The sequence below is a fragment of the Danio rerio genome, chromosome 24, assembly GCF_052040795.2.
Source record: "Danio rerio strain M-AB ecotype USA chromosome 24, GRCz13ab, whole genome shotgun sequence".
Taxonomy (NCBI): domain Eukaryota; kingdom Metazoa; phylum Chordata; class Actinopteri; order Cypriniformes; family Danionidae; genus Danio; species Danio rerio.
In genome coordinates, this window is record NC_141044.1 from 38093153 (window position 1) to 38108640 (window position 15488).

The window sequence follows — 15488 nt, forward strand, 5'->3', positions numbered from 1 at the left end:
AATATTTATTAATATTTAAATATAAATAATTATTATTAATACTTATCTAAATAAAAAAATGTTCTAGACCAAACTAATAATAATTGTATTATTATTTTTATTATTTTAAATATTATTATTAGTTTGGTTTGAATATTTTTCAATTAACTAATTAATTTATTTATATTTAAATATTTATTAATTTATATTTAAATATAAATAAATAAAATAAGATCTAAAAAAATATTCAAGCCCAAACTAATAAAAATAATAACTTTATTATTATTATTATTATTAGTAGTAGTAGTTTGGTTTTTATTTTTTATATTTAAATATTTATTTATATTTAAATATACATGAATATAATAAATATTATTATTATTATTATAAATATTATTATTAGTTTGTTTTTTATTTATTTATTTATATTTATTTATTCATTCATTCAGTTTCTTGTCGGCTTAGTGCCTTTATTAATCTGGGGTCGTCGCAGCGGAATGAACCGCCAACTTATCTTATTATTATTATTATTATATTATTTCATATTATTAATTATGTGCCCTACAGGATTGGTCCTGTATTTGGTGTGTTGGTTTTCTCTCTGTTATGACACGTTTCTGCTTATCCAGTCCTGGAATGAATCCTCTGAGAGTTTGTGGTTTCTGCTTTCACTGGGTCAGACAGACCGTACAGGAGTCAACATGAGGCCAGGAGCCTCCAGTTAGGATGCAGACTGTTTAAATGTGTCCCTGTGAAACGCAACACTCTGTAATTAGCAGGACAGATGTACGTCGTAATGCATGGCTGACATGTGGCTTCAGAAGAAAAAGGACCTAATAAAGACTACTTTATATTTAGCTTCAATATCTTCACTAGAGGAACTGTAAGCATATTTGTTCTGGCCGAGCATCGGTGTAGTGTGATAATGCTGCAATTATGCAACCAGCAAGTTTAAACACATTAATGACGGATCAGCTCAGCTTTATAACAAACTGTTCCAGTTCCTCCTGCTAACCCAATAACAATCCAGCAATTGCTCAACCTGCTCTACAATAAAAGCCAGTTAACAATGGCACGAAAACCACCATTTGTCTATTAACATTTTTTATTGATTTACAGTGTGATAAACAGTGCTCGAGACCTGTTTGTTAACGCTCGGAGACATGTAACGAGTGGCGCTCGCTTTTGTAACTTGTATACTGATGTACAGAGAGTCTCTGTAGGGTTGCAATCAGGTCTTGTACAAAACAGAGTAGGAGGTTTGACCCAGATCCTCCCTGCAGTATTTTTAGTGCAGGAGACTCAAAGGGCAGCAGTACAGGAAAGAGCTGAAATGGAAGACAAATGCAGAAAAGAAAAGAAGAAAAAGGATGTAATGGCGATGTAGACCGAAAAAAACATACATTAGTGAAGTCAAAAAGTTTAACTTTGTTAGTGTTTAGGTCGTCTAATGCCTTGAGTATTAAAAACGTTTAATAATTTGCTTAAAAGAAATCTTTAATGATTGACAGCTTGTTCTGCACGAACTATCTATGCTATAATACCGTCCAGTCCTATATCAGAAATGCTACGAATTGCAAATCTAATTCAATTCTGTTACTACCGTGACACGTGAATGAGTGGGTGTGGCTATGTTTATTAGCGTTTAGGTCATCTAATGCTGAGAGTATTAAAAACGTTTAATTAATTAACTTTTAAAAATCTGTTATGGTTGATGGTTTATTTCGCGCAACCGTCCAGTCCTATATCAGAATTGCTATGAGTTGCATATCTAATTAAATTCTGTGTATACTGTGACATGTAAATGAGTAGGCGTGGCTATGCTTGTTAGAGTTTAGGTAATTTCATGCCTAGAGCATTAAAAAGGTTTAAATAATTCGCATAAAAAATCTATTATGATTGACAGTTTATTCTATGCAAACTATTTATGCTGTAATACTGCCAGTTCCATGTCAGAAATGCTATGGATTTTATATCTAATTAGATTTTGTGTATAGTGCGACAAGTAAATAAGTGAGCGTGGCTATATTATTGTTTAGGTCATCTCATGCCTTGAGTATTAAAAGCATTTAATTAATTTGCTTAACAAAAATCTTTTAAGATTGACAGCTTGTTCTGCGCGAACTATCTATGCTATAATACCGTCAAGTCCTATATCAGAAATACTACGAATTGCAAATCTAATTCAATTATGTTTCCACCGTGACACTGAAATGAGTGGGTGTGGCTATGTTTGTTAGCGTTTAGGTCATCTAATGCTAAGAGTATTAAAAACGTTTAATTCATTAACTTTTAAAAATCTGTTATGGTTGATGGTTTATTTCGCGCAACCGTCCAGACCTATATCTGAATTGCTATGAGTTGCATATCTAATTAAATTCTGTGATTACTGTGACATGTAAATGAGTGCTGTGTTTGTTAGAGTTTAGGTCATTTAATGCCAAGAGCAGTAAAAAGGTTTAAATAATTTGTGTAAAAAATCTATTATGAACGACAGTTTCTTCTATGCGAACTATATATGCTGTAATACTGCCAGTCCCGTATCAGAAATGCTATGAATTGCATATCTAGTTAGATTTTGTGTATAGTGCAACATGTAGATAAGTGAGCGTGGCTATGTTGTTGTTTAGGTCATCTCTTGCCTTGAGTATTAAAAGCATTTAATTAATTTGCTTAACAAAAATCTTTTATGATTGACAGTTTGTTCTGCGCGAACTATCTATGCTATAATACCGTCAAGTCCTATATCAGAAATGCTACGAATTGCTAATCTAATTTAATTCTGTTTCCACCGTGACACGGAAATGAGTGGGTGTGGCTATGTTTGTTAGCGTTTAGGTCATCTAATTCTGAGAGTATTAAAAACGTTTAATTAATTAACTTTTAAAAATCTGTTATGGTTGATAGTTTATTTCGCGCAACCGTCCAATCCTATTTCAGAAATGCTATGAGTTGCATATCTAATTACATTCTGTGTATAATGTTACATGTAAATGAGTAGGCGTGGCTATGCTTGTTAGAGTTTAGGTCATTTAATGCCAAGGGCATTAAAAAGGTTTAAATAATTCGCATAAAAAAATCTATTATGATTGACAGTTTATTCTATGCAAACTATATATGCTGTGATACTGCCAGTTCCATGTCAGAAATGCTATGGATTGAATATCTAATTAGATTTCCTGTATAATGCAACATGTAGATAAGTGAGTGTGGCTATGTTATTGTTTAGGTCATCTCATGCCTTGAGTATTAAAGGCGTTTCATTAATTTGCTTAAAAATATTTAATGACTACCAGTTTATTCAGCGTGAACTAAACTGTAATACTGCCCAGTCCCATATCAGACATGCTATAAATTGCATATCTCATAAACATCATCATATAACTCTATTGGGGTCTGATGTTAATTTATTGTGAGAAGCTATTATATATGAAGAATAAAAATCTTAAATCTGACTGTTATTAAGCACTTCTGAAAAACAAACAGACAGTATAGTCATTGGCAGTGTTGGGCAAGCTACTTGAAAAATGTAGTGAGCTAAGCTATTAGCTACTCTATGTAAAATGTAGCTTAACTACACTAAAAGCTACCCCCCTGGGATATGTAGCAAGCTAAGCTAAAAGCTACTTGGCAAAAGTAGCTTAGCTACATCTAAGCTATTTTTGCAATTTTCATTTTTAAATCAAAGCAACTTAAATCAAAGTCAATCATATCTTAGTGATCAATAAAACTGTCAATGAAACATATGAGGCAGTATTGTTCAGTTATTTACTGTAAATAATATGCTGTACTAAACAGAAACAAATTATAGCATGTAACAGCAAAAAATAAAAATCCAATAAAGCCAGTTGTTACCATTTATAATAATTTAGTAATTTATAGTAAAGTGAAATATTTAGCAATACACATTATATTGTATTACATATTTACAACTATTCATTAATTGTATACACTAAATAATGTAGTACCATTAGTAACTATCATGAACTAATAGTAATTACCATAGTATACTTTAGCCTTTACTAGAGGAAACTATATATATATATATATATATATATATATATATATATATATATATATATATATATATATATATATATATATATATATATATATATATATACATATACATATATATACATACAGTGGATGGATGGATGGATGGATGGATGAATAGACAGACAGATAGATAGACAGACAGACAGACATAGATACAGACAGACAGACTCTCTCTCAGTCATCTTTCAATCAAGCAAGTTTCTTGTGTCAGCCCAGTGATTGTTTGGTGACATCGCCGACCAGAGCGAGAGGTGGCAGTAACCCCCCAAAAAACCTTTTTGTTGAACGCCATAAACAGGAAGAAGAAGAAATCGTCATTCTCGCCACCATATGGATTTACTTTCATCAGCTAGATACCGGCCTCACAGCTCCGTGAATGTCAGTGCCGTCACTTATTAATCCGCGATCAGCAAATGTAGCTTGTGTGGGCGCTAGATGCTTAAAATAATAGCTTCGCTACAGAAAAGCCATTTGATTTAGAAAGTAGCGACGCTACCGCCACGCTACTGAGAAATGTAGTTAAGCTACTGTAGTAGCGTCACTACTTGTTGTGACACTACTGCCCAACACTGGTTATCGGCATTAGCTCCGGAGTTTGAAATTAAGGCTCAAATAAAAGAGGGAAAAAAGTCACTTTAATTTCTGAAGTATTTAATTTTATTTTTTATAACCTTTTGTAGATTTTGGAATAACTACCTATTTAAATGCTTATATTGTTAAAAGTATTAATACCGTGAAATAAAATTCCTCATATTATGAAATAGTATTTTGTTTATACCGCCCACCCCTATTTCTAAAAAAATATATGTTGATGACATCATGCTGCACAAATGGGAGTGTCTAAGCTTTTGGTCCAATGACATTTCACTATAAAAAAAATCCCTCAGACATTTACAATTTTTTTTTAAGGATTATAAGCAGTGTTTTCGACAGCACAGTGGCTTAATGGTTAGCATTGTCGCACTACAGCAAGACGGTTGCTGGACCAGTTGGCATTTCTGTGTGGAGTTTGCATGTTCTTCCTGTGTTGGTGTGGGTTTTCTCTGGGCGCTCCGGTTTCCCCCACAGTCCAAACACATGCGCTATAGGTGAATTGGATGAGTTAAATTGGCCATAGTGTATAAGTCTGTGTGTGAGTATGAATGTGAGAGTTTATGGGTGTTTCCCAGTACTAGGTTGCAGCTGGAAGGACATCCGCTATGTAAAACATTTGCTGGAATAGTTGGTAGTTCTTTTCACTGTGGCGACCCCTGATAAATAAGGAACTAAGCCAAAGTAAAATGAATGAATTAAAGTATTGTTTTCACTGGTCACTTTATTATATACCTTAAATCTTTTAAAGTATTCATCTTCACTTGTGAATGGTAAATACCATTACATCCAAAGGATTTGTTGTAGAGTGAGTTTCCTGTAAAAACGTTCTCATTTGCATGCAAACATCTACGGGTGTTCTAGCAAATCTGCAATTTGACATCTGCAAATGTCACTTTAGGTGCTTTGCGAGAACGACTCCATTTCTAATCCCAGCTCTTTCTGACTAGCAGCAGCAAGTAGAAATCCACCATTAATTGCTTTATGATGTTAAATAAAACCTGTTGTCTTTCTGAAAACTATATATACAAATGCAAATATTGTGAGCTCTTCAATTTCAGTAGGAAGTTTATCAACACTGCAAATAAACCCAATTTAATGGGCTGTTTTTAGATGGATGGTTCTTTCGCAAAGCCATCTCTAATTGGAGTGGAGAATGGAGTGTTTCTATGTACAGTAATTGGGCTTTTCTTGTACTCGCTGAACCATTGTAAGTAAATAAGCCTCATGTTTGTTTGTTTTTTTGTTTTTTTTAAATCCAGATCTGGTTCAGGTTCATGGAAATCCTTGAGGTCACAGCTATTCAGCTTAACTCAATTACCAAACATGCAAATTCTGACACTTTCCAAATGTCCTTTCTGCAGCCCAAAATGTCACTTATGCTTTCAAAGGCTGTTCAGTTGTTAAGAGCATAACCTTTTTTTGAAACCAGATTCTCAGATGTCCTGAATATCATCTTTTTTATATTATGTTATCACTTGAGACTTGTAATAAGGTGTTTTCGTAAGGCTCCATTGTAATAAGCCGCTTTCTGCACTGTTAAAACTGTTTGCATAAGTCAGCAGTTATATCATATAAACAAATTTATTTACTTATTAATACTATTGTTATACCTAACCCTTTCATGCATATGATCACACTGGTGTGAACAACCTTGGCTGATCCCTAAAGCATGCAATCACACTGGTGTGATCAGTATGTTCAGAGCGCACATCAGTTGCTCAAATTCAAATCTGACGGCGCACACTGAGGCAGAAAGAGGTGTTTAGCGCTTGTTATAAATCACAATTTATTCGTGCTTTGAAACCATTAAAATTAATTTTTGTTTCAGACATTCTTGACTACAAGCAAAACATACCATTTAAGGTTTCTAAAATACACATGGATGTCTATGGAGACAGCAATAATAATTATTTTAAAATATAACAGGACGATGTGCTTTATATATGTAATATACACACTGTTTATGGTACTAGAACATTTCCTCTATTCCTCTCCCAGATAAACAGTTGCTTACCTGTATTTCAGCAGAAAATTATGAATAAACAAGACGTAATTCCAGTAGCTCGGATAGGCATACAGCTGCGATCGGAAGTTAATGTTAGGGCATTAATATTATTTATTAAGTTACGCATTAATTGTTTTTTATTAGCCTCTTGCCCTACCTCACCCCTAAACTCAACTTGTAATTTGTGGTCTCAGATTGTTTATAGACATAGCTGGGGAAGTTACTTCCAGAATGTTATATTTTTTATATTACTAGATTATTAATGCGCTATATCACTGCAAAAACTGCTGTAATCACATTGCTCTGGTAATATGCTAGGCCCAATCATCTATTTGTAATACGGCTGCACGATATTGAAAAATTTTTCATTGCAATATTTTTTTTCTCTGTGATAGAAGTACAATTTCACCAAATTACTTCAACAGCTCTATTTGCAAAGTCATTAGTAGGGCGAGACAGAATCTGCAGACACTTTCTGCTATTTCTGCACAGAATTTTGTAAAAATCTGCGGATTTATGGGGATTGACTTTGGGAGTATCATGACTAGAAACTTAATACATGATATAAAAAATAATACCTTTTACCAAATACAATTGGATCCACTTATATGGTAAACAAAGCAAGTCTCTCATATCTACTAAAGTACAGAAAATATTGCTTTATATGCTAAAAAAGTTCTTTACCTAGTACTAGTACTAGTACTTTATCTACTTTGATTTTAGGCCAGATCGCCCAGCCCAATTTCAGATGTTCCTAGAGTGTGTATGTGAAGTTTCAGCACGAATAATGTTTTATAACTCTTTAAAACTGCCTCTTTTAGGCTTTTGTCTAAATTGTGCCAATTTGTTGACTCTCACTTTAAATTCAAATGAGATTGTTCTCTTTTTAAAAGAGGGCGGAGCTACAAATGCCTGTGCGTCAACATAGTGGCTGATTCAAAAACAAATCTTATGCTAATGAGGGGGAGGGGGGGGTTTCTCCCTCTAATGACACGTACAAAGGGAGAATGTCAATTAAAGTGTTTCTACAGACCCTTTTTATCAAATCTGATTATTAAAAAAAATAAACTTAAAACATTGTATATTTATAAGCTGGTTATATTTACTGAGTCTTGCCACACAATTGTGTTTAAACCTCCTTTATAGGTTCAAGAAACCCTCAAGTACTTTTTTGAGATTTTAACAGATTTGTGTGTGTTGAGCATCAGTTAAGACAATGTTAGCACCTGTCAGCTTTAATTGTGTGGAAAACTGAATAATTTTGACAGCTAATTTAATAAATTTCAGTTTAAAATTATTTCTGGGGCGGGATCAAAATCGGAGACATAGCACAAAACTGCAAGTGCAAAGATGACGTGTCGGTTTCTCATTATTATTCATAGCGGAGTTTTCTTATCCTATGAGAAAAGCCTGCTTCTTAGTTATTCAAGACTGCACATGTTTTCTGAAGACAAGACATAGACCTGCCAGTGCCAAGCTGTGAGACACTATGTTGATGACTGGGTGAGACCACGTCCCCCACGGCACACAGTATATAGCCGTTCATAAAGGCTCTTATGTGTTTTTTTTTCATGATCTACGGGGTTTGTTGTATGTTTTTTCCCGCGATCCTGTTAGTCAAGATACAGCAAAGCTGTTTGTGTGCAGCAAGCATTTTTGTCGGGAGAGCTGTAAGAGTATGGCGGACTTTGTCTTTTATCAGTGGAGTTCGTTCACATTTAGAACACATCGCCGTGCTGCTGTGTTCGCCTAAATCCTCCAGATTACCAGCAGGGCTAATGGTTGAAATGGGCAGGGCAAGAGACCTGCTGCAGTGAGTCTGCATTCAGACCCGGGATTGAGGGAGAAGTCCTCATTTAGCGTTTATATAAACATGATTATCTTTATAATGATATAAATTGTGGTTATCTGTATATGACATAACAAATAACAAATGTAGCAGGGCATTCAATTACTGTTAATTTTTTTTTGCATTTTAACTTTGTAAACCATAAAACTCATGCGTCTCCTTATGGTTTGTCTTATTTTGTGAGCTAACTGACAACAGATGTTCGCTCCCCTCCTTCTCCCCTGCTCTGCTGGCCACGCCCACTCTTGCTTCTCCTCGCAGAGCTCCACCCCCATTATGATGCTTTTTAAAAAAAAATTTTATTCTGAAGTAGACTTGAACCGAAAGTGTGGGGGGATTTCATAACCCTTTAAAAGTGATTTTTGCATGATAGGTCCCCTTTAAACAATGCATTTTTAAAAGAACATTAAATAAAACATGCTTCCAGTAAAAGTTTATGTGCTTAGGCAGTTATATTATCATATTAGACCTCTAATAAGACTTCAGGCTTGGACTTCTGCAATATTAAAGCGGGTTGCGTAAGACAGGTAACATCAGGTACATGCAACACCCAGTTACAGAATCAAAGCCGGCAGGTATCAGGTGCACAGAGGATATCACACAGTATAGCTTCTTCTTTGTTCCTGGAGAGAAGGGTAAACTGAAATGTGTGAAAGAAGAGAGCGAGATCTAACATGTCACCCTTTGTTTTTTCTCAATCTTCAGATCTTGGCGCAGCTGAGAATGGTCTGAGGTGATTTGTGTGGGACACAGGCATCACGATTGGGGATCCCTGTGGAGAAACGCTCCAGCATTTCATCTGGATGTGAGGACCGCTCTAGTTATCCGTCTCGCACCTCCTCTGCATCCTTTCTTTTTTTATTTATTTGTCTTTTCTTTTCCTGGCTGTGAGGGGAATATGGGGGGAGCAGTCAGCGCTGGCGAGGACAACGATGATTTGATAGACAACCTGAAGGAAGCCCAATATATCCGTACGGAGCGTGTGGAGCAGGCCTTTAGAGCAATAGACCGTGGAGATTACTACCTGGAGGGATACAGAGACAATGCCTACAAGGATCTGGCTTGGAAGCATGGGAATATACATCTGTCGGCACCTTGCATTTATTCTGAAGTGATGGAGGCGCTGAAACTGCAGCAGGGGTTGTCTTTTCTAAACCTCGGCAGTGGCACTGGATACCTGAGCACCATGGTGGGCCTCATCATAGGTGAGAAACTCTCCAATACAGGATGTGGGGATTAGCTTGAAAAAAAAGAAAAGAAATCACAGCAGATACAGAATTTTTGTATGTAGATTGTAGATTTTTATAGTTTAATTTACTTGGATTTGTTGAAAATAAAAATAGCAATCAAAAGAAAATGAAGAAATTACAATTTAAGCTGTATAAAAAATAACTTTTGTTAACACTTGAAGGGCACCTATGATGAAAATCATCTTTTGTAAGCTGTTTGGACAGAACTGTGTGCAGTTATAGTGTGTCCACCGTCATATTGAAGTGAAGTAAACACAATAAGTCTCTTTTAAAAATTTCCTGATGTTAAAATAGGATCCAAATCCCTCGCATTTTGAGGCTGACCACTTCGTGACGTAGAAGTGCGGTTTCCCTGCCCACTGATTTGATTGACAGCCGCGTAATAACATGCCTCCATAATAACCCGTAAAATCATATCAACAAAGCAGGACGTGCACAAAGCAACTGGGATTAAAAGACTTGTTCAGCTCTCTGTGATCTTCAATCATCATCAATGTGATCAAGGGTCACCACAGATGCGTGTCAGTACAGTTTTAAACAAAGATGCTTCAATCCCAGATTGTTGACGTTAAATCAGCTTTATTTTGTACATTAACATACTGGATATCCATACAACAGTGGATATTAATCTGTATCCTTTCACATTTGCCATGCATAAACCATGCAAAGTTAAAGGCGCACGCTGTGTGTGTCCGTTTTGTGAACTTCATAACGACTTTGTAGAAAGGCTTATATTAACTCCACAACAAATACATCAAATAATTATTGGGAAAGTCCTTACTGTAGTATTTCTAACAAACATTACGTGAGATCTGCTTTCTTCATGTCACTGTGTGGTTTATCTGATGCAGCCGAGGTGGAAATGGATTCCCCGTTTACACTAATATGTTTTAGTTTGAAAACGCATAAGTTTTGCTACGATTACGTCATTCGTCCACATTACGCCGGAGTTTTCGAGCACTGAAAACGGAGCGTTTTGGAATCGCTGAAGAAGCTGTTTTCATTCTAAAACGCTGCTGCTCCGTCACTGTGGATGGGGGAAAACTGAGACATCTGAAAACGGAGGCGGTGCTGCAGACATTCACCTATCTGATTGGGACTTTTCCTCAATATTAAGTAGCCCACACACAGTCCTGCATCCTGTCCTTGTAAGTTCACACTTCGCAAGTTTGATATGGAAAACAGACTCCCGAGGACATGTCGGTAAATCTTCAAAGCGAACAGTGTACTTTATAACCTTATTCACATCATGCTGGCTTCGTTGTTTCACTATCTTAACAATAAAATGAAAACATGATTTAAGGAACTGCTATTTTCATTTCGACATTAACAACTTAACAGACAGCAGAAATGTTGAGGCGTCGTGCTGCATATATGAGAGTCATCTTTACTCTATGCATATTTATAACAAAACGAAGCCTATAACATCACTGCCTCTTTTCACTTTCATTGAAAATACGAAACATACCCTCTCTTTTGCTCAATATCAGTTTTAATAATCAGTAATGGTGAAGAAGATTTTATTCTCTCTGTATGAAGTATTTTCTAAGTGTAAAGCAGTTAATTTTCTCTTCACAAAATGTATGTAGTGTTTGCAGCAAACATGCCATCCTGTGTTAAAAATACAGTGATATGTCTGTGTAAGATGAGTATGCCTGCACAGAAGCAACACTAGGAGAAGGCTGAATGACTGATTGTGTAGAATAACTGAATATGTAAAGCACTGATTATATATGTTAAATACTTGTATGAAGCTATATGTTTCAGAAGTTAGAATGAGTAACATATTATCAAGTTATTATCCTATCATAACAATGTATGTAAACACTTAGTTCCTTTGCATAAGTTGCATCTATACTTTGCTGACATAGACCTGTAACATCTCTGTTGACATGAGCTAGTGGGCTGAGAGCCAAGAATAGCAGGACCCCTTAGACTTGAAAACCTATTCAAAAATGGTCAAAAGTTAAAAAGAGACGCATAGGGGTGTGTCAAAAACATAAATAAAGGAGAAGGAGCAGGAGAGACTTTAGGAAGGTGTCCAGGAGAGACTTCAGAATGCTCTGGGGTCTGCTCTGCTCTTTCTCGGCTTTATTATGGAGAATAAAGTCTATTTTCTGATATTCAAAACCTCCGGTCTGATAATTTGTAATTGATGAGATGTCAAAATTTACGACAATGGCCATTATAAAAGTATAAAGTATATTAAGTTTAGACATTATCGAAAATAAAGGCAAACAATCAGTCAATATACAGAATGTACGTGTTTACATTAATTGTTATTAACTTATCTTTGCGCTCAGCCAAAACACGTTACCTGAGAACAAGTAATAGATTCAAAAGACCAAAGTTGGGGAATATTTCGTCAGACATAGACAACAAGATGAATTAAATATCACGTTTAACAAATATAGTGAGATTAGATCCAGCTTTAGATCCTTGATGAACACTCCGATGAGCACAGCTCTCATCTGGGTAGATATGCTGCAGCGCATGCCAGTGTGTGTGTGTGTGTGTGTGTGTGTGTGTGTGTGTGTGTGTGTGTGTGTGTGTGTGTGTGTGGTCACGTGATGTGCGTTTTCAGTGAAGACCTTTTTCTTACTAAATAAATGAGCTTTCAGGCCTGTTAGAGGAAGTGATCCTTTAAGGCGAGACACTGCAGGCCAAAAAAAGAGTTTTTTTTTTTCAAGTACTTGTCAATTCTCCATGTACATATCACCCCTGGGCATCTTCTTTAATGTGCGCTCGCATTGACAGTTTTACGATTAAGCGCCTCTAAGTGCTGTTTACTGTAACTTCAGCGGCTCCGTGCACTTGAACAAAAGTGGCAAATTTGATTGGTGGAGAAGGACAAAAAAACAAGCATGGGGCTTTTCTTTAAAAATGATGCTTTTATGACTGAGTTTTTGTGCAGTAGTGTGCGCGGTCACATTGGCGCCCTTTATTTAGTCACAAGAAGGTAAGTGTTGTCGAAAAACGCAAGCAAAAAGCATCCCAGTGTGAACAGGCCTTAACCCTTTCAGGCTCAAATAAATTTTTAGAAACAGGAAAAATCTGATATTTGGGGAAAATTATCATATGGCGTAATCCTGACTTTTTTTTTTAGAGAGACCTTCACATGCAAGGCGTTCTGGGATGTTGCAGATTTGCAACATTGGCTCAGTATGATCATTAGACACGGACGACTGAATATGATATGAAAAATAATTTTTTATGTACTTTTCAAACAATGTAACGAATTGCTTTTCAGTGGCAGAACAACAACAAAAACAATATGGGATCCAAATCCAATATCTCAAATCCTCATTGAGTTGGTCGTGTTTCCCAGTCACTTTGTCATGTGGTACTCCAAGAACCTTTTTTTGTGTGTCATCTGGTGAGCAAGTGGGGAAACTGTTTGTTGCAAATGGACGACCAAGTCCTGCAGTGGTACTTCTGAGTAAAACAAACTCATAAAATATGTATCTGGAGTAATAAGGTAGTTAATTTTTAACTGTTGCAAATCTGCAACGCCTGCCTTGAAAGGGTTAAGGGTTAACATTTAAAACGATCATTCAAAGTTTCTTTTCAAAGAATAAAACAAGTCTCAGATTAAAAACAAAATTGTGAAAATACACGATCCTTCAGAATCATTCTAATATACTCATTTGCTGCTGCAGAAACATTTCTGATTATTGCAGTGTTGGAAGACTAAAGTTGTGCTGCTTCATTTTTCTTTCAGATGTTTTTGAAGATGAACGCCATGGCACATTTTCATCAAAATAGTTTTGCTCGTCACTGGAAACATCTGGTAATATCTTGAGGTTTGATCATTTTTCATCTTTATTTCCAGGTCCATTTGGAGTAAATCATGGCGTGGAGCTTCACAAGGATGTTGTGGAGTACGCAAACGAAAGACTCGATGACTTCATCAAAAACAGCGACAGCTTTGACAGGCATGTTTAAGTTTTATTTCGCATTGTGTTGCTGTAGATTTTATTGTAAAATATAACAACTCTACTTGAAGTATAAGTACTATTGCAAAAAAATTATGTTTTTTAGGCATGAAATAGTTAATAGGTGATTCATGGGTATCATGGGTCTGTTTCTACCTGGTTTGACCGTGTTCATAATATATACACGTTAGGGGTGGGCGATGTTGACATCGTACGATGTCTAATGTAAAACATTGCGATGGATGATGGCATTGTCGTAAGCGGCGGTGAATTAATTATTTATGGAAATTTAATTCATGACAAATTAATTATTTATAGCCTACTGTTTCAACTACCTGACCCGCATGGTCTTTGTTTTACCCATAACCAACTCATAAATAAATAAAGTTAAGTTACACACAAATTACCACCTGCCAGTCACTTTTTTCGCAGGACTCTGGCATGAATAGGCAGAGTGATCTGTGTCGTTATAATGGCGTCGACAAACTTGGTTGGTAAAAAAGGTGCACAACCAACAGGAACCAGCCAAAAGTTTCTTAGGTTTTCGCTAAAACTACTAAGTACAAGTGTGAAAGCGAAAGATTGAAGCAGTGTACTGACGCTGTGACACATTACCAGATAGATTCAAAAGACGTAAAGTCATTAGATAGAGACGAAATTAATTAAATATCACAATTAACAACTAAAGTGAGACGCAATCCAGTGGTAAATCCTTGATAAATGACAGAGTTTGAGTTTGTATGTATGTGTGTGTGTGTGTGTGTGTGTGTGTGTGTGTGTGTGTGTGTGTGTGTTTGTGTGTGTGTCTGTGTCTGTGTCTGTCTGTGTGTGTGTAAGGTCACGTGATGTTTGTTTTCACCTATATTGTTAATGGAGAGCTGTTCAGAAATGCTATATGAAACGCCAGTGTGGACGGGGATTGTTTTCGTTTTAAGATGTCATTATAAGACTTGTTAATGTAAACAGGGCCTGTGTGTGTGTGTGTGTGTGTGTGTGTTTGTGTGTTTTTCACGATTGGGTTGCTGCTGCACTAATGCTACTGACTAATTAACCTAGTAAGTCTTTGAATTGGACTTGAAGTTAAATATCTTGCAAAATTACTTGTAGCATTTTATGTAGGCGGTTCATTCCGCTGTGGCGACCCCAGATTAATAAAGGGACCAAGCCGAAAAGAAAATGAATAAATGAATGGATGTTATCATGACAAAGACTATATATATATATATATATATATATATATATATATATATATATATATATATATATATATATATATATACAGTTCTCAGCATAATTGAGTACACCCCATTTTGAATATTTTTACATTTATATTTATATTGTGAATATAGGCAATGTATTTTGGTGTATTTAAACAAAACATATTAATTAAACAGATATATTTATTCAATTAATTTATTTTCTTGTCAGCTTAGTCCCTTTATTAATCCGGGGTCGCCACAGCGGAGTGAACCGCCAACTTATCCAGCAAGTTTTTACGCAGCGGATGCCCTTCCAGCCACAACCCATCTCTGGGAAACATCCACACTCACATTCACACACACCCATACACTACGGACAATTTAGCCTACCCAATTCACCTGTACCGCATGTCTTTGGACTGTGAGGGAAACCGGAGCACCCGGAGGAAACCCACGCGAACGCAGGGAGAACATGCAAACTCCACGCAGAAATGCCAACTGAGCCGAGGCTCGACTCAGCGACCTTCTTGCTGTGAGGCGGCAGCACTACCTACTGCGCCACTGCTTCGCCCTAAACAGATATATTTATTAAAATAATATTTAGTCACCAAACATATT

At 36.0% G+C, this 15488-nt stretch overlaps 1 protein-coding gene across 11 annotated transcripts in view; it reads left to right on the top strand.

The window, feature by feature from the left end:
- pcmtd1 (protein-L-isoaspartate (D-aspartate) O-methyltransferase domain containing 1) overlaps positions 1-15488 on the top strand; it is a 46057-nt gene that overhangs the window by 14585 nt on the left and 15984 nt on the right. For 5 of the 11 annotated variants that reach the window (XM_087308175.1, XM_087308180.1, XM_087308176.1 and 2 more), the window contains 3 exons: positions 9192-9291; positions 9379-9691; positions 13569-13671. In XM_087308175.1, coding sequence (XP_087164301.1) covers positions 9385-9691; positions 13569-13671 — 410 coding nt within the window. In that variant the 5' untranslated portion in view covers positions 9192-9291; positions 9379-9384. 11 annotated transcript variants of the gene reach the window in all.